Here is a 24703-nt window from a genome sequence, read left to right as displayed (position 1 = left end):
TATTCTGTCTCCACCATTTACCCCGTGAAGTCATCCTGATAATAACGTTAAAAGGGAGTTGGACACATATGGTGGCATATGTTGGACGATTGACTACAATATGTAGAAACAAAGGGAGCGAACAGACCACAATGAACCAAGAAAATAATCATAATTTACATATGTCTGGAAACCAATGGTTTTCCCCATACGACGTATTACGACTGAGTAAATTAACATCTTTTGGCAGAGTCCCCGAGGATCCAAACTACAGTTAAGCACTTGAGGGCAAACACATTACAAATCTTCCATATGGCCACCGTTCATATAAAGGCAGGCTTAAGCACCTATCATCATCGATGCCTGCACACGTTTAAAAATCCCAAGTGTGTTTCGAACGCGCTGACCACCATACACAACGTGTTCGTGGATTACGTCTACACTACCAACAGGGCCGGAACACCCGATAATTCTTAAATGTCGCTACACAAGGAAGACCCAACAGGGAAACTAGACGGGCCATGTTATTTCCCAAAATTCGTGCTAAATTAAATTTATTTGCAACTGAGAATATGGACAACCATCAACTGCAGAATGGAATGACGAAATAAAAATTTGTGCCGGTGTGGGACTCGAACCCGGATTTCCCGCTTATCGCGAGCTGTCGTCTTACCATTTTTATTTTTATTTTTTTTGTTTTGTTTTTAAATCTCATTTTGTTCTTTTTCGTTCGTTGCGTCTGCTCGGGGCGGACGTCGCAAGACACCTGTTTCAGTCCGTCAACAATCCGGTAACTCAGTTTTTTATTACAGAGGGCAGCTAACTCTTTGACCGAACACGCTGAGCTACCGTGCCGGCGCCATTTGGCTATTCGTGCATGACTAAGACCAGCCCCAAACTTCTATGTCGTCAACCATGCGTCGACAACTGTACCAGCACATCCATTATGTACACTCCTGGAAATTGAAATAAGAACACCGTGAATTCATTGTCTCAGGAAGGGGAAACTTTATTGACACATTCCTGGGGTCAGATACATCACATGATCACACTGACAGAACCACAGGCACATAGACACAGGCAACAGAGCATGCACAATGTCGGCACTAGTACAGTGTATATCCACCTTTCGCAGCAATGCAGGCTGCTATTCTCCCATGGAGACGATCGTAGAGATGCTGGATGTAGTCCTGTGGAACGGCTTGCCATGCCATTTCCACCTGGCGCCTCAGTTGGACCAGCGTTCGTACTGGACGTGCAGACCGCGTGAGACGACGCTTCATCCAGTCCCAAACATGCTCAATGGGGGACAGATCCGGAGATCTTGCTGGCCAGGGTAGTTGACTTACACCTTCTAGAGCACGTTGGGTGGCACGGGATACATGCGGACGTGCATTGTCCTGTTGGAACAGCAAGTTCCCTTGCCGGTCTAGGAATGGTAGAACGATGGGTTCGATGGCGGTTTGGATGTACCGTGCACTATTCAGTGTCCCCTCGACGATCACCAGTGGTGTACGGCCAGTGTAGGAGATCGCTCCTCACACCATGATGCCGGGTGTTGGCCCTGTGTGCCTCGGTCGTATGCAGTCCTGATTGTGGCGCTCACCTGCACGGCGCCAAACACGCATACGACCATCATTGGCACCAAGGCAGAAGCGACTGTCATCGCTGAAGACGACACGTCTCCATTCGTCCCTCCATTCACGCCTGTCGCGACACCACTGGAGGCGGGCTGCACGATGTTGGGGCGTGAGCGGAAGACGGCCTAACGGTGTGCGGGACCGTAGCCCAGCTTCATGGAGACGGTTGCGAATGGTCCTCGCCGATACCCCAGGAGCAACAGTGTCCCTAATTTGCTGGGAAGTGGCGGTGCGGTCCCCTACGGCACTGCGTAGGATCCTACGGTCTTGGCGTGCATCCGTGCGTCGCTGCGGTCCGGTCCCAGGTCGACGGGCACGTGCACCTTCCGCCGACCACTGGCGACAACATCGATGTACTGTGGAGACCTCACGCCCCACGTGTTGAGCAATTCGGCGGTACGTCCACCCGGCCTCCCGCATGCCCACTATACGCCCTCGCTCAAAGTCCGTCAACTGCACATACGGTTCACGTCCACGCTGTCGCGGCATGCTACCAGTGTTAAAGACTGCGATGGAGCTCCGTATGCCACGGCAAACTGGCTGACACTGACGGCGGCGGTGCACAAATGCTGCGCAGCTAGCGCCATTCGACGGCCAACACCGCGGTTCCTGGTGTGTCCGCTGTGCTGTGCGTGTGATCATTGCTTGTACAGCCCTCTCGCAGTGTCCGGAGCAAGTATGGTGGGTCTGACACACCGGTGTCAATGTGTTCTTTTTTCCATTTCCAGGAGTGTATATTCCCGTACAGATTAGACATTTTAATTGAAAGTCGCTTTCCCAGTGTTGGCGGATAAATACGATATTGCAGAGCCTGTGTTATTGTGAATTATGAAGCAACGTTCCTTTGGACATACGTACACGACCAAAGGAACTTCGCGTCATAATTCAGAATGCATGCGTGCATGCATGTCTAAAGGAGTTTTGTATCATAATTCAGAATAACGCAGGCAACTGCAATATCAGATTTGTGCTACGTATTCCCGAAAGGCCACATGAACGTGTGCCTGTGTACCATCACGCATGTACCGTATATGCACCCTTTCACCATAAGGAGCATCATAAAAAAGTTGTTTAGTTTGTGTTACTAAAAATAAATGTGCGCACGACAAGTAATTCGGGCAGGTAAGAGACGTGACACTATCAACCGATCATCACCGACACGACCCGAAAGGTCAACGGAAAATATCGCTGATTTCATTGGTAGCATGTGGGCTCTCATAAACCCAAACGTGTCTGTGGACGTTCATACGAGTAGTATAGCTGTCTGTAAATTACACGTTGACTAGGAACTGTGGAGCAATCAAACATGGTGTAAGGATCCATTAGCAGGATCCGGGCTGGAAAACCAGATGCAGTAAGGGCTTAACACTTTGTACGTGATAAGGGTACAACTTCCCCTCGTATAGTATCCGCCGTACGGCCGAAGGGGAATACTTTCTGCTGCATTAGTCCTTCTGATACTTGTGCCCAGCGTCGCATCCACTCGTTACAGTATACGCTCCTTCAATCGTGGTGTCTATCTTTCTGTCAGATGTAGAGATTAAATGGTCTCGTGGAGGTGCTGATGGGACCTCGTGAACAAACTACTGTCTTGCTGTCTACTCTGAAGATATGCTTGATGATACAATCTTGCTGCCTCAAGTGCTTTGCCACTACCACATCCGTACATGATATAGATGTCTGAAGTCATCTGTAAAAGAATGTGGGGCTGTGGCAACCACTTCTAATGACGCATGTGCACAGTGTGTCTGCCGCACACTGTGGGAACTCATAACCTGGAACATAGGATCAGACACCGACACTGTTGTATCATTGGCATAACTTCACTTATGGATAAGTCGGATAAGGGAAACCATAGGTTTCCGGACCTATGTTTATTGGGATGAATTGCTCGTTTCATTGTCCTCTACTCGTCCCTTTCGTCTGTATTTATAATTCTCAAATACCCTGTATATTATACAAGTGTTTATCAGGTAGATGACTGTGGTTTCGCCCCCATCATCGGCGCCTCAAGGTTCACTTACCACATTGTAAAACTACTAGGCAGCAGATGGTCATAAACGGCGATAGTTTGCTCGTACATGACCGTCAATGGACTAAGTTGCATGGCTACATACTAGAACCCTCTACAGATCTACAACAGCTGACACCACACTCATAACATTAACATCACTCCTTTTGTGAGCAGCCAGTCCTTACAGCTCACCTGTTCTGCACATCCTGAGATATAAGTTTTACTCCACTTCCAGCATTGGTCAGAAGAAATCTTATATCGTTCCACCAATGAGTAAGCTGTTACTGATTTATTAAAAGTTGTCTCTTCCTCCTAGCCTTTGGCTATTCTTTTATGCTAACCACAGTTTGCTACCTGTCATTAGGCGTTTAAGAAACATGTCTAGGCGATTTCTATCGTCTCTAAGATCTCACATATCTTCTCGCAGTGAGAACATAGTCCGCACCCAGTAACGTTTACAGCAGACGAGGCTTAAATTACCTCCACAGAGTTGTGTGTCAGCTGACATTGAAAGTAACTGAAAGCGGTCATGAAGGGAACGAGAAGTGTCAGATACTCTGTTTGGTTCAAGGCAGCCGCGGGGATGCACAGAACGAAGAAATGTTATGATTTTATGGTTATATTGTTGAGACAAGTATGGAAGAGTTTATGGTTACATCACTAAAAGTACACAACGTCCAACAAAATAATGAAATGTTGAAAGGACAAACAAACACACCCATCCCCGTGGAAGGACTCGAACCTCCGCCAGGACCAGCCCCACAGTCCAAGACTGCAGCGCCAGGCCGCTCGGCTAAACCCGCGTGGCAACGTCCAACAAAGAAGGCGTCGTTGGAACAAGACACTACTTTCATAACGACACAAGCCATTGACTTTTAACTAAATGTGGTCCATTTTCCTTATTATTTTCATTAGAGTTCGTTGTGTCTCAGAAATTTTCAGTGTCAAGCTAACGTTATGGCAGGAGGGAATAAATCGTTACTGAGGTCCATAAATGTGAAATTTTACGATAGCAGTGAATGTAGAATCCATTACGCCTATCCTGAAGCAAACACACACTAATCTTTATCCCTGCATTTGTGTTAGTTGTTTTTTCTGTGCATCTAACAGTCTTCCCACAAACACATGACAGTTTACTACCTGATGTCCTAACTGTGCTGTGAAGTGAACTAGACCTGTCAGTGTAGACTGCCCATTTTGCGTCCATGTGTACAAACTTCATCACCTTTCCTGCTGTCCAAGGTAAAACAAGCACTAATATCTAGCTCTTGCCACATGTACTTGGAGGTATTAACCAACCTAAAAACATACTCCTCCCAACAGCTATAATTATTATTCTGAAAATAAAGTATATATGGATTTAATGCTGTTCACAACACTGTCCCTAGACATCAATAGAATTATCTGTACATCTAACCGCAACACTATATATATTCGCCTGGCAGGCACTCCGCATGCGTATGCAATGTGTGTCACCTGCCTTTTGTGAAAGGTGTAGGACGAGTTCCTGATTAGTTTCTAAAATATCTTTCTCTGTTTACAGACACTCATTCTTAAGATTTTCTTGTTCAGTTTACTAAGGTAGGTAGTATGCAGCACACTATTTTAGTAGATCCTACTAGTCTGCCTAATTCTCTTTGCTCTAGGGCCGACGAACTCAGTAAAGATGCCTAACATCGCCGGGAAGCGTAACCGAACATATGGCCTGTAACGAAAGTTGTTCCCCATTGCATGATCTATCACACCTGGAAGTTTGATGCAAAGACTTCGGAACTCCCTATGATCAAATTAAAAACAACCACCTTCATGATTTATGTACAACATACATGAGTAGAAATGTTTGGCCGTTTGTTGTCGTCAGGTAGCTATCAAATTGTACTAATTTGTTCTGTCTGAACATTGTACAAATGACAAAAACTAGACCCCAATTTTCGTGAGCCATGCTACCTAATAATGAATTCTAGAAGAAGTTGTGCATTGTTACTCAAAGACTGTTAGTACCAGAGACAAAATTTACGAATCTCAGACAAGTCGTGTTTCGTGTTTCACACTAATTACTTCTTTGTGAATTTCATTCAATGCTAAAAATCATCTGTGTTACGTTTTCTTACGAAGTTAGCTTAACCCTTTGCCTTGCTGAAATCTACTTTTTATACAAATCTATTTTTTGTACGTTGTGAATGTTTCGCACACTGGGAAAGGAGATTGGTAGGTCCATTGCGTTTTACAACTTAATATTTTCCTTTCGTGTAAAGTAGAATAAGTCTAGAATCGTTCCACTGTAGCGAACGGTCTTCATCCACTCACATTCTGTGAACATTTCTACAAGCTTTTTTGTGCAATTATTTCTGCAGCTTTCACTATTTCTATTGAAACATCCCATTCAGGCACCACTCATCCCTTCATATCCCTACTGAATTTATGCATGTCATCTAGCATTACTAACACTTGAACAGATACGACTCTGACGGTAGTTGCTCAGTCTGCTTTAAATACCCAGTACATATACTGAAGAGCCAAAGAAACTGGTACAACTGCCTGACATCATGTAGGGCCCCCGCGAGCACGCAAAAGTTGCGCAATACGACGTGAAATGGATTCTACTAATATCTAAAATAGTGCTGGAGGGAATTGCCACCATGATACCTCCACGCCTGTTCATAAATCCGTAAGAGTAAGAGGGGGTGGAGATCTCTTCTGAACAGCACGTCGCAAGGCATCCCAGATATGCTCATTAATGTTCATGTCTGGGGAGTTTGGTGGCCGGCGGAAGTGAGTTTTGTGGCTAGCGGAAATATTTAAACCCAGAATAATGTTCCTGGAACCACTCTGTAGCGATTCTGGACGTGTGGGGTGTCGCATTGTCTTGCTGGAATTGCCCAAATCCGTCGGAATGCATAACAGACAAGAATAGATTCAGGTTTCAGGTGTTCAGACAGGATGCTCACGTACGTGTCACCCGTCAGAGTCGTATTTAGACGTATCAATGATCCCATATCACTCAAACTGCACACGCCCCGCACCATTACAGAGCCTCCACCAGCTTGAACAGCTGACATACAGGGACCATGGATTCATGAGGTTGCCTCCATGCCTGTACACGTCCATCCGCTCGATACAATTTGAAACCAGGTAACATCTTTCCAGTCATCGACAGCCCAATGTCGGTGTAGACGGGCCAAGGCGAGGCGTAAAGCTTTGTGTTGTGCAGTCATCAAGGGTACACGAGTGGGCTTTCGGCTCTGAAAGCCCATATTGATGACGCTTCGTTGAGTGGTTCGCACGTTCACACTTGTTGACTTCCCAGCATTGAAATCTGTAGCAATTGGCGGAAGGTTGGACTTCCGCCACGTTCAACGATTCTCTTCCCTCCTCGTTATTCCCGTTCTTGCTGATCTTTTTCCGGCCATAATGATGTGGGAGATTTGATGCTTGACGGATTTCTGATATTCACGGTACAATGATGAGTATTCCTTGAGCTGTTATGGACGTGTGGGGTGTCTCATTGTCGGCTGGAATTGTCCAAGTCTGTCGGAATGCACAATGCACATGAATGGATGCAGGTGATCAGACAGGATGCTTACGTAATTGTCAACTGTCAGATGCATCAGGGGTCCCATATCACTCGAACTGCACACGCTCCACACCGTTAGAGAGCCTCCACCAGCTTGAACAGTCCCCTGCTGACATGCAGGGTCCATGGATTCATGAGGTTGTCTCCGTACCCGTATCCATTCATCCATTCGATACTATCTGAAACGAGACTCGTCCGACCAGGCAACATGTTTCCAGTCATCAAGAGTCCAATATCGGTGTTGACTGGCCCAGGCGAAGCGTAAAGCTTTGTGTCGTGCAGTCATCAAAGGGTACACGAGTGGGCCATCGGCTCCGAAAGCCCACATCAATGATGTTTCGTTGAATGGTTCCCAGGTTGACACTTGTTGATGGCCCAGCATTGAAATCTGCAGCAATTTGCGGAATCGTCGCACTTTTGTCACGTTGAACGATTCTCTTCAGTTGTTGTAGGATCTTTTTCTGGCTGCAGCGATGTCGGACATTGTTGTTTTACCGGATTCCCGATGTTCACGATACACTCGTGAAATTGTCATTCGGGAAAATCTCCACTTCATCGGTACCTCTGAGATGCTGTTTTCCATTGTTCGAGCACCGAGTATAAGACCACGTTGACTCTCACTTAAAGAGTGGTAATCCGTCGTTGTAGCAGCAGTAACCGATCAAAGAACTGCGCCAGACACTTGTCTTACATAGGCATTGCCGACCGCAGCGCCGTATTTTTCCTGTTTCTGTATCACTGTATTTGAATACGCATGACTATACCACTTTCTTTGGCACTTTCGTGTGTATGTTTCTTAATTTTTTGGTTTCAGGCAGTTGCAGAGCCACCGCGTTTCGCTGCACAAGCACTTCTTCAGCTCACTGCTGCTCTACTCACTGTTCGAGATCGCCTTCACCCTGGCCGTCATGCTGCCGTCCCGTTACCAGGTAGCAACTTCCAGTTATGCACTGCGCGTGTCCATTACGCATCCGTGTGTGCGACTACTAGCATGAACGTCCCAACGCAGAACTACCACTACTTAAACACACACACACACACACACACACACACACACACACACACACACACACACACACCCACACACTGAATAGGGATCCACCTGCAAATAAATACAAGAGTAAAGCTAATCGTTAACTATATTTATAACATACGTGCATATTGTGAGAACTTTGTAATCTTCCATTAAAAAACATGGGGTGTGTGTACACGTGAAAAATAACCACATTTTCCTGAATGTGTTTCCTAACCAACAAAGAGACAGCAGCAAAATGGACTTGAAGACTGTTCAAAATAATATAAAAGTACCTTAATAGGAGGATGAAAACACTACATCATTTCTGATGCAAAGCTGTGTTGTGGAACAGTGTGTAAGACTACGACAGGTGTTAATAGCGGCAGTGCTACGTTCCTCCTCTCCACTTCTAACTGCCCACATACATGTATTCCTTTGCTAACAACTAATGCAGGCACACAGATTGCATGATTTATTATTGAAACTGTTGTTCCTTGCAAACCTGTTCAAACTACACGTCCTGTATGCGGCCATACACAATTAACTACTTCACACTGATTCTTTTCATACAGTGAAAACGTGGTAGGAATTGATAGACTAAACATATTACCGATTACCTCCAAACACACACTTTTCAACGCGTCTGCACCTAGCAAGCGCGGCCGACCAGCTCCCACTAACGTTCGAGGTGACCCAAAAGTCCGTAAACATTTGAAAATGCACTAATTCACGGAATAATGAAGGTACAGAGGTAAAAATTGCCACTTATGATTGAAATGACATGGAGTTATGTTGAAACCGAAAACGAGTGCAAAAATTGGCCAACAGATGGCGCTGGACAGCAACACGTCAGTGACTCAGCATGGGAATCCTGCCTAAAATGAGCTGTAGCGAGAGTGGGACTCAGATGTGCCAGCGATCGCGGCGTGTTGACTCCACCAGAAAAGATACTGCTCGTGAAGCTGTACTATTAGAATGGAGAATTCGCTATTGCAGTTTTAAGATACTTTCGCCATAAGAAATGTGTTCGAAGAGGTAAAGGTCTTGACGGGAACTCTCACCATAGCACTAACATGCTGAACAATGCTGTTCACAATATTTACTCTCGAATATAAGTACTGTTGATGAATGACGACCGACATGTTGAGCATTTTTTTAAAGAATATAGTGTTTGCTAAAATATTGCATTTCTGTCATATGAGGTGCCACCTGTTCGTCATTTTGTGCACTTTCTTGTTTTAATAAAACCCTATGTAATTCCAAACAAATGTGTCAAATTTTACATCTCTAACATTATTCTGTGATTTATAGAATTATCAGTACTTAACGGACTTTTGGGTCACCCTGTAGTACGCCAAGCGCGCCCACGGTACAACAACAACAATAATAATTTACCGTCCATTCACAGCGTGAAAAGGTCAATTATAACCGCTGGAGACGGCATGACCATCTGTAGCTGCATTAATATAATACCCAATCAGGAGTAACGCTAAACAACAAACTTACAAAAAAGGCGAAAATTAACACGAGTGAAGATATAAGATCCTCTCAATTGATCGCAAGAGTTCCTTCAGTTTTGTTTAAGATAACTTTAAATGTTTTATTCTCGTACTGAAAAATTTAGAAAATTTAGAAAATTTTTTGGCCGTTTTTGATTATTTGTAGTAGTGACAGGATTGCCTCAAGCCTATAGCATCGCTTTTTCTCTTGATGGCTATAAGTTTTCTCAGTTTTCCAGACATTTCTTCGACAGCTCCAGAGCTAGGGTATAATACATGAAAAATTAACAAAAATGCATCCACTTTTATACACGACAGGGATCCCAAACCCTCGAGCTGTACTCAAGAATACGTCACACAAGTTTTGTGCATGCAATCTCCTTTATACGTGTGCTACACTGTCCAATAACTCTCCCGGTAAGCCGCAAATGGTCATTCACCTTCTCTGCAACTGACTTTATGAACTCTGTCTGTTACATATCGTTCTTCAGTATTACTACTATAAGTGCAGTCCACGTGAGTCCGTAAAGGAGCAGAGCTACAGGTATTGTGTTCTAAAGTTGCAGGAATGTTGGTCCTCATCGGTACTTACTTTTATCGTCTTTAAGGCAAGTTGCTATTATTACACCAAACAGAAATTTTGTCGAAGTCAACTTGAATTCCCCCACAGGACGACACTTTCTCTACATAATAGGACATATTATTCTGTTGCTGTTCACCTTTTCCGTCAGATCATTTCTGCAGATGGAAACCAGAAATAGTCTTATCACGTTGTCCTCGGGCACATCTGATGTTACCTCTGTATGTGATGAACAGCCATAACCCTTGTATACTGGAACACATTCCGGATATGTCGGAATATGAAAACTGCCTGTTGACCTGCATACACAGTTCACAGGATATTGTGTGTGAAAGGGATTTATTGTTGTTTTCTACTGTAAGTAGGCTGTTTAGGTTCTTATATTGGTAACGCCACGTAGCGCTCTGAAAATCACTGGCTGTGCTGTGTGCAGTCTGTGGCTGGTTTGCATTGTTGTCTGCCATTGTAGTGTTAGGCAGCTGGCTGTGAACAGCGCGTAGCGTTGCGCAGTTGGAGGTGAGCCGCCAGCAGCGGTGGATGTGGGGAGAGAGATGGCGGAGTTTTGAAATTTGTCATGAACTGCTATATTTATATATGATGATATCAAGGTATATACATCGTTTGTTCTCTATTAAAATCTTTCATTTGCTAACTATCCCTATCAGTAGTTAGTGCCTTCAGTAGTTTGAATCTTTTATTTAGCTGGCAGTAGTGGCGCTCGCTGTATTGCGGTAGCTTGAGTAGCGAAGATTTTTGTGAGGTAAGTGATTTGTGAAAGGTATAGTTTAATGTTAGTCAGGGCCATTCGTTTGTAGGGAATATTGAAAGTCAGATTGCGTTGCGCTAACAAAATATTGTGTGTCAGTTTAAGCACAGTCATGTATAATTGTTCAAAGGGGACGTTTCACTACGAATGGCCCATTCTGATTTATGAACAGACGCTTATACCTCTTTAGACAACTGAGTTTATCAGAGCCTAGACTATGCAGCAGACTAATATTACAGAAATGGTCCAAAATGTGTAGCGTATACAGTCTATCTGCACTTTATCTCAGTTGCTTGGGAATGTTCCCTGTGCAAGGGATTCACGATAAACAGAAGCTAAGAGAGCGACAACTGCCGCAGCGACTCTCTGTAAAACCAAAGTGAAATTCAGTCAGCGCCTTCATGCTCACTAGTTTTCAACTGATCAGTTCCTTCCCAAGACATGGATTGTTTATTTGTAAATCATCTAAAAATGGTTCAAATGGCTCTGAGCACTATGGGACTTAACATCTGTGGTCATCAGTCCCCTAGAACTTAGAACTACTTAAACCTAACTAACCTAAGGACATCACACACATCCATGCCCGCGGCAGGATTCGAACCTGCGACCGTAGCAGTCGCGCGGTTCCGGACTGAGCGCCTTAACCGCGAGACCACCGCGGCCGGCTAAATCATCTGTTTGAAAGTTTGTTCTGTAGTATAGTGATGGTAAATCTGTACGATTTTTGTGTGTTAATTACTCGTTAAATATTGCGTTTAACGTCTCTGGCTTCCTTCTACCGTCTTCTTCTCGCAGCAGACTAGTCGACAAGATGCGGTGGAGGGGGTCGGCGTTTCACTATCCTTTAAACTACAGGTCTACCTATCTGCATAGGTTTCAGGTTATCTGCCCCTTCACTCTGCGATGGTAGACGCTGGTTTAGCTGACAAAAGCAGAGTTGACCAAAATTCGAGTAAATACCTACCACGCAAAGGCCAGATGTCTCCAGTCCATGGACAGCAGCTGAAAGTTAAACTATCGAGCGTTCGGGATTCTTGCGTGAGTCGTTTGAAAAAATGTGAAAAAATTTGCTTTCCCTTGGTTTATTGTCTTCAAACAAGGAAAATGTCTGTCAAGTCCGCGTTTAACATCCCGGCATCAATTTTGCAATGTTACTGGCTGTCTCTGTACCAAGTCCACATCCGAAAGCAGACAGAAGATATTTAGTCAGACCCGATATTTTAAACGTCCTAAACGGTCACTGACCCACGACTACTTGCGAATTAACACATTCAGTCGTTCAGTAGGCTTCCTGTAAAGGAGTGTTCGCCATAATGTCTCGTTATCTGCACGAAACCCGCCACTCAGAATTTGTGGACGACATGAAATGTTCACACGCTAATATTCCCTTACGTAAACCATTCACAAGGTTCCAAATTTCACAAAATACTCGAAAGTGCAGTCGCTCTTCGTCAATGACACGAGAACGGATAACACATGCGAATTTCTTCATTTTGGTACAAATTCGATCAGCGTGGTTTAACATAGGTGTTTACAGGAAGACCGCTCCCGAGCGACTACCTCGACTCATGGAGCTGAGACACAAAGCCCTACTCAAACGTGCGGGAGACGTTGAATTCCTATTGACTAGTTTGTTAAGCGGCTAATCAGATCATCTCGAGTACTTCTATATTCGCGGTACTTCTAATGTGCAGAACAATACGAGACTGGAATAGAAGCGAGAACCGATAGAGGTACTCAAGGTACCCTCCGCCAAACACCATCAGGTGGCTTGCGGAGCATAGATGTAGACGTAGATGATGAATGTCAGCCAATTACCAAAAGTAATTTACTTCAGAAATTTGGTACTTCCGAAACTAAATCAAATTTAACGAAAACAAAATGCTATTCCTTTCCAAATATTAAATTACTAATAAATGTGATTCTGAGCGCCCCTTCTGGCTGCCTTTTACGAAATCAGACTCATACGGAAACACGTCAGAAATTCCCTATTGCACAACAACTTTCTCACGCACACATTAACATAGTTTTAATAAAATATCACATTCTCACTTAACGTATGTCCTCCATTCACTCTCTCTGTCTCTCCAAAACACACACACAACCAAAAGACGGTGAAATAAGAATTTTCCTAAGTACTTTTTATTAAGTCATAAATCTGTGGTAATGAAACTAAAGAAAATGTGAGAAAATTAGATAATATAAACCTAGCCTCTTCGATATAGTTTGAATTGATACTGTAGACGAATGCATTACAGTATCTAACTCAATTTACAATGCCAGCTCGGTTATAATGGTTTTAGGAAAAAAATTATATCTCCGAAAGTATTGAAGTTATTGATTTGAAATTTTAACTGCATGGTAGCGTTAGCCATAAGATTTGGTATACTGCGTATGAAAAAGACCGATTACTACTGAACAACACTTCTTCAGATTCATAGAGGTATGTGTGACGTATTGCACGCAGCGGTAGGCAAGCACGCGGCTCGCTCGGCCCAGCAGCCACCATCAATTGTGCCAGCGTGAGAACCAAATATTGCTCTTCTCCCGGCTCCAAGGAAAAATGGTTCAAATGGCTCTGAGCACTATGGGACTTAACTTCTGAGGTCATCAGCCCGTAGAACTTAGAACTACTTAAACCTAAGGACATCACACACCCATGCCCGAGGGAGGATTCGAACCTGCGACCGTAGCGATCGCGCGGTTCCAGACTGTAGCGCCTAGAACCGCTCTGCCACCCCGACCGGCCTCCAAGGAAAGCTACGCTTTCAGTGCAAGACGACAATTACGTTACAAAGTGTCTAAGTAGCTTTGCGATTTTCTTTAAGACTGAGCCATACTATCACCAGTTACCGTTAGTCTGATCTGCAGAGGGACGTATTCAACCATGGGAATTCCGAGAACCCCGAGCTCTGCGAACTCTAGACTCCGAGTTCTCTGCCTTCTGGAGAACCGACCGCGCTTGTCAATTATCACTCCTTAGTTGACGGTTATCGGTTCTCGATTTCAGCTTATCATTTCTCGATTCTAATTTGTCATTTCTCCGTTCTTGCCTCTCGTTTCTCAGGTCTCGCTTCTCAGTTCTCCGTAAACCAGAGGAGACCAAAGTTTTCAGTTTTCGGACTTGTAAGCGTTTCTATTTCGAGCAAGTTTCCCTTTACTGCAGCAAATTCGAGATTGCCACTGATTTATTGAATCGTGAAACAAATTAGAGGGTTGCATCAAAAGGTATATTTTGCATTGAAAATGTAATATATTATAGTTGTAATAACAAATACATACAATTCTGCTACAAACTGTTCCATCAACTATCAAAAAATAATATGAAAATACAAAAGAACAAAAATTTTGAAAAAGCTTTTGATTAGAATTTTGAAGTTGTCTGAAGAGTAACGGTACGCGTGGGCTCCGAAAATATAGCCAATTGCCGCAGGGAGCGTCATGGTGATTGAGCTGCTGCCTGGGCAACAGACATCCGTGAGTTCGGGGTAGCATCGGTGACTAGCGCAACAGAGGTCACAGGTTCGAGTCCTGTGCTGCTACGGATTTTGATATGAGCCATTGCCGTGCGGAGTACGTCTTCTCTATGGATCAGAATAACAGTGTCAGCCTAGTTCTGATTTCAGTTCTGTGTGTTGCTCATACGTGAAGAGAAATTATGACTGAAATAGTGCATAATATGTGATATGTAGTATCGGACTGTTGTGCAGATTCAGATGAAACTATGCGTACGCGTTTCGGTGCGGCTCTGGAAGTCCTGGAGCTATATTAACCAAACTTTTTGCACATCCTGTTTACTACATGGATCAAAATACTGTGAGGATTGGACTGTACGGTCACACAAAAATGGTTCAAATGGCTCTGAGCACTATGGGACTCAACTGCTGAGGTCATTAGTCCCCTAGAACTTAGAACTAGTTAAACCTAACTAACCTAAGGACATCACAAACATCCATGCCCGAGGCAGGATTCGAACCTGCGACCGTAGCAGTCTTGCGGTTCCAGACTGCAGCGCCTTTAACCGCACGGCCACTTCGGCCGGCCACGGCCACACATGTAGGTAGTGATGACAGCGAGAAGATTTAATCGAAAATGATCGATGTTTCCGTAAAATCGACAGTCTTCGTGGAATCCAAGTCAATTGATAGAACATAACACGTCTGATGTCATTAATGTCAAAGTTTAATCGAAATAAATCAGTGAGATCATTGAGTACATTTTTAGCAAAGAAGATAACTCCTTAAAGTGTTATTTAAGAATGTAATCTAAAAGCAATTTAACACCCCGTTCTGCTCTGAGAAACCACATACACCCCCTTCAGCCCAAAAAGATTCGAGATTCGATTAATAATAAAAAGAAATGGTCTGTGCAACTAATATCTGTGCAAGTAGAACATCATGTTTATCTGTGTTTGCGACATTCAGTTGTCATTCGAAGATGACCTTGAAAACCGAAAGCCAGTTCGTGACCAAATAAACCAAACATTGCACATTATTAGGAAGGGTTTTCCTTTTTACGAGGGCAGTTCAATAAGTAATGCAACACATTTTTTTTTCTGAAACAGGGGTTGTTTTATTCAGCATTGAAATACACCAGGTTATTCCCCAATCTTTTAGCTACACAACACTATTTTTCAACGTAATCTCCATTCAGTGCTACGGCCTTACGCCACCTTGAAATGAGGGCTTGTATGCCTGCACGGTACCATTCCACTGGTCGATGTCGGAGCCAACGTCGTACTGCATCAATAACTTCATCATCATCCGCGTAGTGCCTCCCACGGATTGCGTCCTTCATTGGGCCAAACATATGGAAATCCGACGGTGCGAGATCGGGACTGTAGGGTGCATGAGGAAGAACAGTCCACTAAAGTTTTGTGAGCTCCTCTCGGGTGCGAAGACTTGTGTGAGGTCTTGCGTTGTCATGAAGAAGGAGAAGTTCGTTCTGATTTTTGTGCCTACGAACACGCTGAAGTCGTTTCTTCAATTTCTGAAGAGTAGCACAATACACTTCAGAGCTGATCGTTTGACCATGGGGAAGGACATCGAACAGAATAACCCCTTCAGCGTCCCAGAAGATTGTAACCATGACTTTACCGGCTGAGGGTATGGCTTTAAACTTTTTCTTGGTAGGGGAGTGGGTGTGGCGCCACTCCATTGATTGCCGTTTTGTTTCATCGCCTGTAACAATCTTTGACAAGAAATTGTCACCCTCAGCCACATGACGAGCAAGCAATTCCGCACAGATGATTCTCCTTTGCTCTTTATGGTGTTCGGTTAGACAACGAGGGACCCAGCGGGAACAAACCTTTGAATATCCCAACTGGTGAACAATTGTGACAGCACTACCAACAGAGATGTCAAGTTGAGCACTGAGTTGTTTGATGGTGATCCGTCGATCATCTCGAACGAGTATGTTCGCACGCTCCGCCATTGCAGGAGTCACAGCTGTGCACGGCCGGCCCGCACGCGGGAGATCAGACAGTCTTGCTTGACCTTGCGGCGATGATGACACACGCTTTGCCCAACGACTCACCGTGCTTTTGTCCACTGCCAGATCACCGTAGACATTCTGCAAGCGCCTATGAATATCCGAGATGCCCTGGTTTTCCGCCAAAAGAAACTCGATCACTGCCCGTTGTTTGCAACGCACATCCGTTACAGACGCCATTTTAACAGCTCCGTACAGCGCTGCCACCTGTCGGAAGTCAATGAAACTATGCGAGACGAAGCGGGAATGTTTGAAAATATTCCACAAGAAATTTCCGGTTTTTTCAACCAAAATTGGCCGAGAAAAAAAATGTGTTGCATTACTTATTGAACTGCCCTCGTAATATTAAACAAGAAAAGTTAATATGTCTATTTTAATGTTTCGGGCGCTCTGAATAGCCTCCGCACTCGAATAAAACGCATGGAAGGTTCAGACAACCATGTGAAACTGTCAGATAAGTTCCATCTTCGGCATGTTGTTCTACTCGTGCCTCACGTTTGCTTGAATGTCCTTTATGTCATCAAATGGGTTTATGTGAATCTCTGCACTTCCTCGTTTTGTGGCAGGTACGCACTGTTAACACCAAATCTTGTGATCAGTGACGATATTTTTCAGAAAAGAATTGTCCGTCTTTATCGTTTTAACCAAGTCACGACGGGCGTGCGGGGCAAACTTTTCACACACTTTTATCTTCTTCAAAACATTCACGAGAATGTATTTCACCCATGATTTAGAGATGTTCCATTGCGACTTGTGACACAAATATGTCAACACATTACGACAGTACGTCTACTACTTAACACTGCCTGTTCACAACTGAATGTTGGAATGCACATATCTTGTTGCAGTTGTTAGTTGAAGCTGATACGAAAGTTTTCTTGCGAAAGAACGCCTTCGTCAGCTGCTTTTCTTTTTAAATTGCGAAACACATCAAAAACGATAAAGACTGACTATTGTGGAACTGACTCAGACAAATTACAGTTTATCTTTCGGCGAACACTAGTTGTAATCTAGTAGGATTTCACCTTTGGTTGTAGCACTACAGTGGCTAGTTTGGATGTCGAAGTTACAGGGTGGCAGAAAATAGGTGTTCGAAATTTAGTCTTCTGCGAGTTAATGTGAGGTGGTAGGTTCTTGTCATCAAATTTGTGCTGTAGCAGACAAGATGAAATTTAACTCAGAAGGTTTTCAAAGTGCATTTCTCCTACAGCAATGTGTGTAGAGCCTTGAACTAAATTCCATGATGACTTTCTGGAGAACATCATTTTAGACTGCAAGAATCTCTTTGGGAATTGCAGTACCAACACCGTGGAGTGTTGCAAATGCATCTTCGAAGACTCCGTCCTTTAGATAACCTCATAAGGAATAACCATATGCGTTGAGATGGGGACTACAAGGTGGTGATTCCACAATTTTTCCAATGAATGCTGAGGTGATCAGGGCAACGAAATGATCTCTGAACACTTCTTGAAGCAAATCAAAGACATCTGCAATATATGTAATATGGTGTGGACGTTTTCCGTCCCGTATGAACCAGTAGTTCAGAGCATTGGGCTGCGTATTGCAGCCGGTACAAATTCATGTTCCAGTATCTGTCTGCTTTTGCTTACCGTGACAGGTCTCTCAATAGAATTGGGCCCAATAATGCATTTTGCACTGATTGCGCACAAAACAGTGACTTTTTTGCTGATGAAGACGAGGAGCAGCTTGACCGACTGGATTCTCGGTGAAGCCAGTTCTGTGATATTGACGAACCCACTGAGACGGAAGTGTGCCTCATCACTAACCCAGATCAGGTCCCTATCGACTGTGGCTTTCTCAAAGGTCTTAATCACCTTATTTCTAAAAGAATATCGCCGCTCCACATTACTGTCCTTGAAAGGCTGGCAATGTTTGTTGAGGGCAAAGATTAAGCTCTTTTGAATTATTAGCTGAAGAGACCATCGTGACATTCTGAGTTGCTGTGGTGCACGTCTTGTTGATGTTGTGAGACACTCAATGAATTACTTTCGCACGTGTTACACATTCTCCGGGGTTACAACTGAGGCAGGTCGTCATGTGGCCATTCCTGGAATAATTTAGAGATGCAGTCTTTTCAAAACATTTAATAAATATGCCAAAAAAGAAGGAAAACGTTTCACAGAATGCTGGGATGCCCACACAAATTTTGTCATCATAATTTGACATTAGTTCTGTACTGTAATCTCACCGCCGGCAGGAGTGGCCGAGCGGCTCTAGGCGCTACAGTCTGGAACCGCGCGATCGCTACGTTCGCAGGCTCGAATCCTGCCTCGGGCATGGATGTGTGTGATGTCCTTAGGTTAGTTAGGTTTACGTAGTTCTAAGTTCTAGGGAACTGATGACCTCAGATGTTAAGTCCCATAGTGCTCAGAGCCATTTGAACCATTTTTTTGTAGTCTCACCGAGAAGTCGTCATTCCGAATGGTGCAGTTAATGGGACCAAATGTGGTGCTGAATGCGTGTGTCATCTAGAATTTTCGTAAAATGTCTTTACGGTCAACAAAACACCGTTCCTATATAAAATGTAAATTGAGACATCGTTGCGTGAGATACAGAATTTTCAGGGCTACAAGAGACCAATATCACAAGACGTATCATTTACGGCACACTATTAAACCATAGCAGACAAATACTTAATAACACCTATTTGCCCCACCTTGTACACATCCTTCTTTTAACTGCGTAAAGGGACACTGCAAGTGGATCACTGAAAGAATGGGACTAGTTGCTGTACTTATTGAGGTTCCCGGATGTGTGCTCGATTCCTCTTGGTTCGCGAGAAGAGAGTTCTCATTTCTTCCTATCTCTGGCAGGCTGCGAGCGTGTGTTAAAAAGTGGCCACGGTCGATCATCTGGAGTGGTGGCAGCCCTGTCAGGCACGGAGAATCTCTGCACTGTGACGTCTCGAGATATCACGGTATGGCGCGCGCGCCTGCACCTCCGGACAGGGAGCGTAATGGGGTTTGTGGGGCGCGGGTCATGGAGGGCCCAGCTGCTGACAGACGGTAGCTGTCAGGGGCGATTAGATAGCGGCTGCCTGCTCTCCTCTCTGGCTCTCCCCCTGAGCCCCTGCAAAGCCCGCCACTGCCTGGCCGGCCCCCCTGACCGCGATAACGCCACCAGACTCACCCACTTCTGTCTCCCGGCTAATCGAAGGCCAGCCTCCCACGTCCTCGTTCCTATTTCATTACCAGCGACGGTTTACCACGATTACCAGCCCCAATTGTGATCCAAAACACTGATGCCACGTCCATAAGGTGGCTTCTTTGCTCCTATATTTCGTTCTTTTCTATCTACCAATTTCTCAGCTTACAACTCCCAATATGTTTTCTTTAGGTGATTACAATTTTAATGGGATAGCTGCCCTCTATCACCAAAGTCTCTTACTCATGCCTGTGAGGCGACACAACTCAGAGATAAGCATCTTAGAGTCCTCGTGAAGGATGATATTTTCGCTAGCAGTACTTGGCTGGCAAGTGGAAAAGAAACCTTCTGGCCACCAGACTCTGCCCAAATGCCCTGGATTAAATTCCAAGCCTCTCCACTGTGTCTCATGGACTGAGGCCATATGACACTGTGGGTAGTGATATGTCCATTGGATGGTTGAAGGTTATAGAAAACAAACTGCGGGCGCTCAAGTTGACTGCACACGCATGACGGACTTCTTGTCACCCTCACTGCTGGAAGGAGGTTGTGCTTACCAGGTGGCTTATTGGATATAGCCCTTTAACACATGGCTTCCTCCTCTGGTGGGAGAATCCACCTTTCCTTGAGATTAGTGGTGTGCCACTTTCAGTTCAGTATATTTTGGCAATGTGCGTTTATATACACTACTGACCATTAAAATTGCTACACCACGAAGATGACGTGCTGCAGACGCGAAATTTAACCGGCAGGAAGAAGATGCTGTGATATGCAGATGATTAGCCTTTCAGAGCATTCACACAAGGTTGGCGCCTGTGGCGACACCTACAGCGTGCTCACATGAGGAAAGTTTCCAACCGATTTCTCATACACAAACAGCAGTTGAGCGACGTTGCCTGGTGAAACTTTGTTGTGATGATTCGTGTAAGGAGGAGAAATGCGTACCATCACGTTTCCGACTTTGATAAAGGTCGGATTTTAGCCTATTGCGATTGCGGTTTATCGTATCGCGACATTGCTGCTCGCGTTGGTCGAGATCCAATGACTGTTAGCAGAATATGGAATCGGTGGGTTCAGGAAGGTAATACGGAACGCCGTGCTGGATCCCATCGGCCTCGTATCACTTGCAGTCGAGATGACAGGCATCTTATCCGCATGACTGCAACGGATCGTGCAGCTACGTCTCGATCCCTGAGTCAACAGATGGTGACGTTTGTTAGAGGACAACCATCTGCACGAACAGTTCGACGACGTTTGCAGCAGCATGGACTATCAGCCCCGAGACCATGACTGCGGTTATCCCTGACGCTGCATCACAGACAGGAGCGCCTGCGAGCGTACTCAACGACGAACCTAGGTGCACGAATGGCAAAACGTCATTTCTTCTTGGTGTAGCAAATTTAATGGCCAGTAGTGTACTGACGTCAGGGCAGCCCTAAGTCTCCATGTAGATCTACCCATCATTCTCATCGATACTGAATGCAGTATTACAATAGTGGTGAAATTTTGTGAACTGTCAGGCCTCATCCCTAAGTTGGCGGGAAAGGAAGGCAGACTTTAATGAATTATAAACTGCTCCACATGTACGGACAGGCTTCGTCTCCAACCATGAGACTGACTTGCTGACTTTTAGTTAGGGCGCTGATGACCAAGATGTTGAACCCCCCTCACCTAAAATCATCAGCATCAACATTAAGTACGTCGGATGGGGACGTTATGCTCGGCGGCCACTTTGGTACTATTACAGATGGGTAGCCTGTGTGCAGGTTCTGGGTTTCACTCTCTCACTTCTCTCATCATCATAGAACGTGAGCCTGACAGTACACACTCACTCACACACACACACACACACACACACACACACACACACACACGCACAGACACACACACACACACACACACACACACACACACACTCGCACATCTTAAAGTTACCTACACCTAACAGGTATGTTTAAGGCACGCCTTTCATATACTTTGAGGAGAAGTGCCAGCAGTGTTATGGCTCTTTTGAAATGTTCAAATGTTCGAATGTGTGTGAAATCGTATGGGACTTAACTGCTAAGGTCGTCAGTCCCTAAGCTTACACACTACTTAACCTTTGTTATCCTAAGAACAAACACACACACCCATGGCCGAGGGAGGACTCGAACCTCCGCCGGTACTAGCCGCACAGTCCATGACTGCAGCGCCTTAGGCCGCTCGGCTAGACTCTTTTGAACTTTACGTTATGTTGCGGAGGGTACCTATAGCACATCATTTCTCCTCTTTCCTATACCGTTGACGAATGGTGTGTGTGGAGAACAACTGTAGGGAATCCTCCGATCCTCCGTAACAGCTAGAATTTATCAGATTTTTTTCCTGTTGTCGTCTTGTTGCGGTATTTATGAGAGTGGACTAATGTATTACCCAACCCTTCTTGAAAGGTATGCTCATAGGTCCATGATGCACAGCGCCTCCCTTGTAGCGTCTACCATTTTAGTTTGATTAGGCTGTTGTGTTTACTGAATGGACACGCCACCAATAAGGCCGCTCTTCCTAGATGTGGATCTAAGGTTTGTTCCGGAGGGCCAGGAGGGAGGGAGTCATACTTCATTACTTCACCCTTTTCCCTACCCGCTCCTCTATTAAACTTGTCACTACCTTCAATTTTAACCATCCACAGATGTCTAAGATTGTAAAAATAATAGCTTTATATCATTATAGTTATTACTATTATATAGTAACAGTTTATTCAGGCTAATTGAAGGTAATTAAATTTTGTATTGGGATATGTCTTCGCTAGCGGCCGTTGTTTTCGAATTATTATCATTAAAAAAAAAACGAAAGTGGACTCCAAACGCTTTTTTCTGAAATAACTAGAAAACCATGGCCTCCAGGGAAAACGCAACCCAGTGAAAAATTTAATTACACTAAATTTGCTACAAAAATGTCCTGCTGATTTTTGCTGTAGGATTAATCGTTTGACCGTTGCGAGCGAGAGAATATAGAGAATCTTGCGCATGGTATTTGAAGGCATTGCTTGTTGCAGTGGTAGGGACAACTGAGCACCCGCTACAATTTGTTGACATCAGTGTTTAGCACAATGCATTAGTAAAAGTTCCAATAAATTGCAACTGAGGTGGTTAAAAGCAAAGAGCTGCAAGTGACAAAATCACGATTGTGAGAAAATGAGCTTCAAAGTTAGTATGACATTTAAAATTATATGTTTACTTGTGAATTGTCTATAGTAAGCGTCATATCGAGTAGTTATTAATGAAGCTATGCATACAATAACAACCAATTAAATTCATAATGTTGAGCTTAATAATGTTTTACCTGTAATCTAGTTTGCACTCACACCGCAATGCTTCTGAGGATCTTACTTATATCCCTTTGACTCTCACGAATATCGCGTTCGGAATGTAACAATGTAGTAGAATATTTTGTCGCATTTCCACGTACTATATTAATCCATACATGTACATTTTACTGATTATACACACAACTGAGTCGATAAGGCAAACAAATGAACAATGTTACATACAGAAACACAGATTTCCTAGCAAGCTCTTATCGCACACACACACACATACCTATAATCGCATTTGTTTTTACTATGGGAAGTGTCTATTCCGAGTACAGCACGGCAGCATCACTAGCAGATTGTGTGCTTGGTACTCCACTTGCTGGTGATCTCTTGTATGGCTTGAAAACAGATTTTTCTTTTTTGCACTTGAGATTTGTGTAGAACAGATGGTAAACGGATGTAAATGGAAGTAACTGTTTCTGATTCTGCTATTTCTCTGTTGTGGTAGCACATTCACCTGTATATTCGCTGAACTTCGGCGTCGTAGGTTTCATCGTCTTAAGTCAATGGAATTAAAATTCATGTCATTATTGAAGGTAACCTTATAAAAAATTTCACGCTGGAGTGCCCCGAAAAAAGAACTTGAGGTTAGTTGTCTTCAGTGAGGTGTACTTTATGATAGATATCCATAACTTAATGGTGTTTTTGTTCCGGTTCTGACCTCTGCGTTGTGACTAACGGCAATGATGGTCTTTGGAGACAGAGGAAATTGTTTTGCATGCCTTAGAAAATTAGCGTTTTAAGTGCCTGTCTGTTCATTATCTCTATTCTTCTTAATATGTTCACTTTCTTCCATTTTTCGGTTTTAATGTTTACAAAGCAAAAAGAGCTTCTAATCTGGCTATCAAATTGCCTTTTGGTATCTGTCTCGGGTTCTTCGGTCGACGTTTGACAATTTTTGAGACGTTTCGTCAGCACGAGTTGCTGGCGTTACCAAAGCTTTACCCTCCTTCGCTGATAGTGGAGTCAAGCTCGCGGCCTCAGATTGTATGTAACTCGCTCACCAATGTCCGAGGTCTTTTCCGCGGTCATCTCCGGTGCGGTTCTCCTCTTGCTACCTGCAACAGTCGTTTCCTGCAGCACTGGAATACAGGATCGGTTCACCTTGAGACTTTGTTCTCTCTTGTTTAAGCTGTTCCCATGTTTATGTATATTTATAGCTTCCATGAACAAACGGGTGTAATAGCTCTCCTCTACACCCAAACTTCTGTGTCGGGGACTTTTACTATGTGTTCGGCCTCACAGAACGCGTCTTCTGCCACGGCCAATTTCTCCACCTGCCCCAGCCCGCAATGTCGCTTATGTTCTGTGACCCTAATGTTGATTGCTCGTCTAGTCATTTCAACATAAACTTTTCCGCATTATCATACTATGTGGTATATTCTCAACATAGCAAGTGGGTACTCATTCTCCTTTTCCCGAGACACTCTTGATATTCTTTGTTGGTTTATAAAAAGGGCCATCACAGAAGTTGGGAAGGAAAACATAGGTACAAAGAAAGTAGCTGCGAAGAAACCATGGGTAACAGAAGAAATACTTCAGTTGATTGATGAAAGGAGGAAGTACAAACATCTTCCGGGGAAATCAGGAATACAGAAATACAAGTCGCTGAGGAATGAAATAAATAGGAAG

At 44.2% G+C, this 24703-nt stretch overlaps 1 protein-coding gene across 1 annotated transcript in view; it reads left to right on the top strand.

The window, feature by feature from the left end:
- The window catches only part of LOC124789110 (calcitonin gene-related peptide type 1 receptor-like), a 151018-nt gene that overhangs the window by 37851 nt on the left and 88464 nt on the right, over positions 1-24703 (top strand). Inside the window, exon 3 of the mRNA XM_047256397.1 lies at positions 8022-8136. Within this exon, the coding sequence (XP_047112353.1) occupies positions 8022-8136 (115 nt within the window). The remainder of the gene's footprint in view (positions 1-8021; positions 8137-24703) is intronic.

The sequence above is a fragment of the Schistocerca piceifrons genome, chromosome 3 (genome assembly GCF_021461385.2).
Source record: "Schistocerca piceifrons isolate TAMUIC-IGC-003096 chromosome 3, iqSchPice1.1, whole genome shotgun sequence".
Lineage (NCBI taxonomy): Eukaryota > Metazoa > Arthropoda > Insecta > Orthoptera > Acrididae > Schistocerca > Schistocerca piceifrons.
This window is presented reverse-complemented; position numbering and strand designations above follow the sequence as displayed.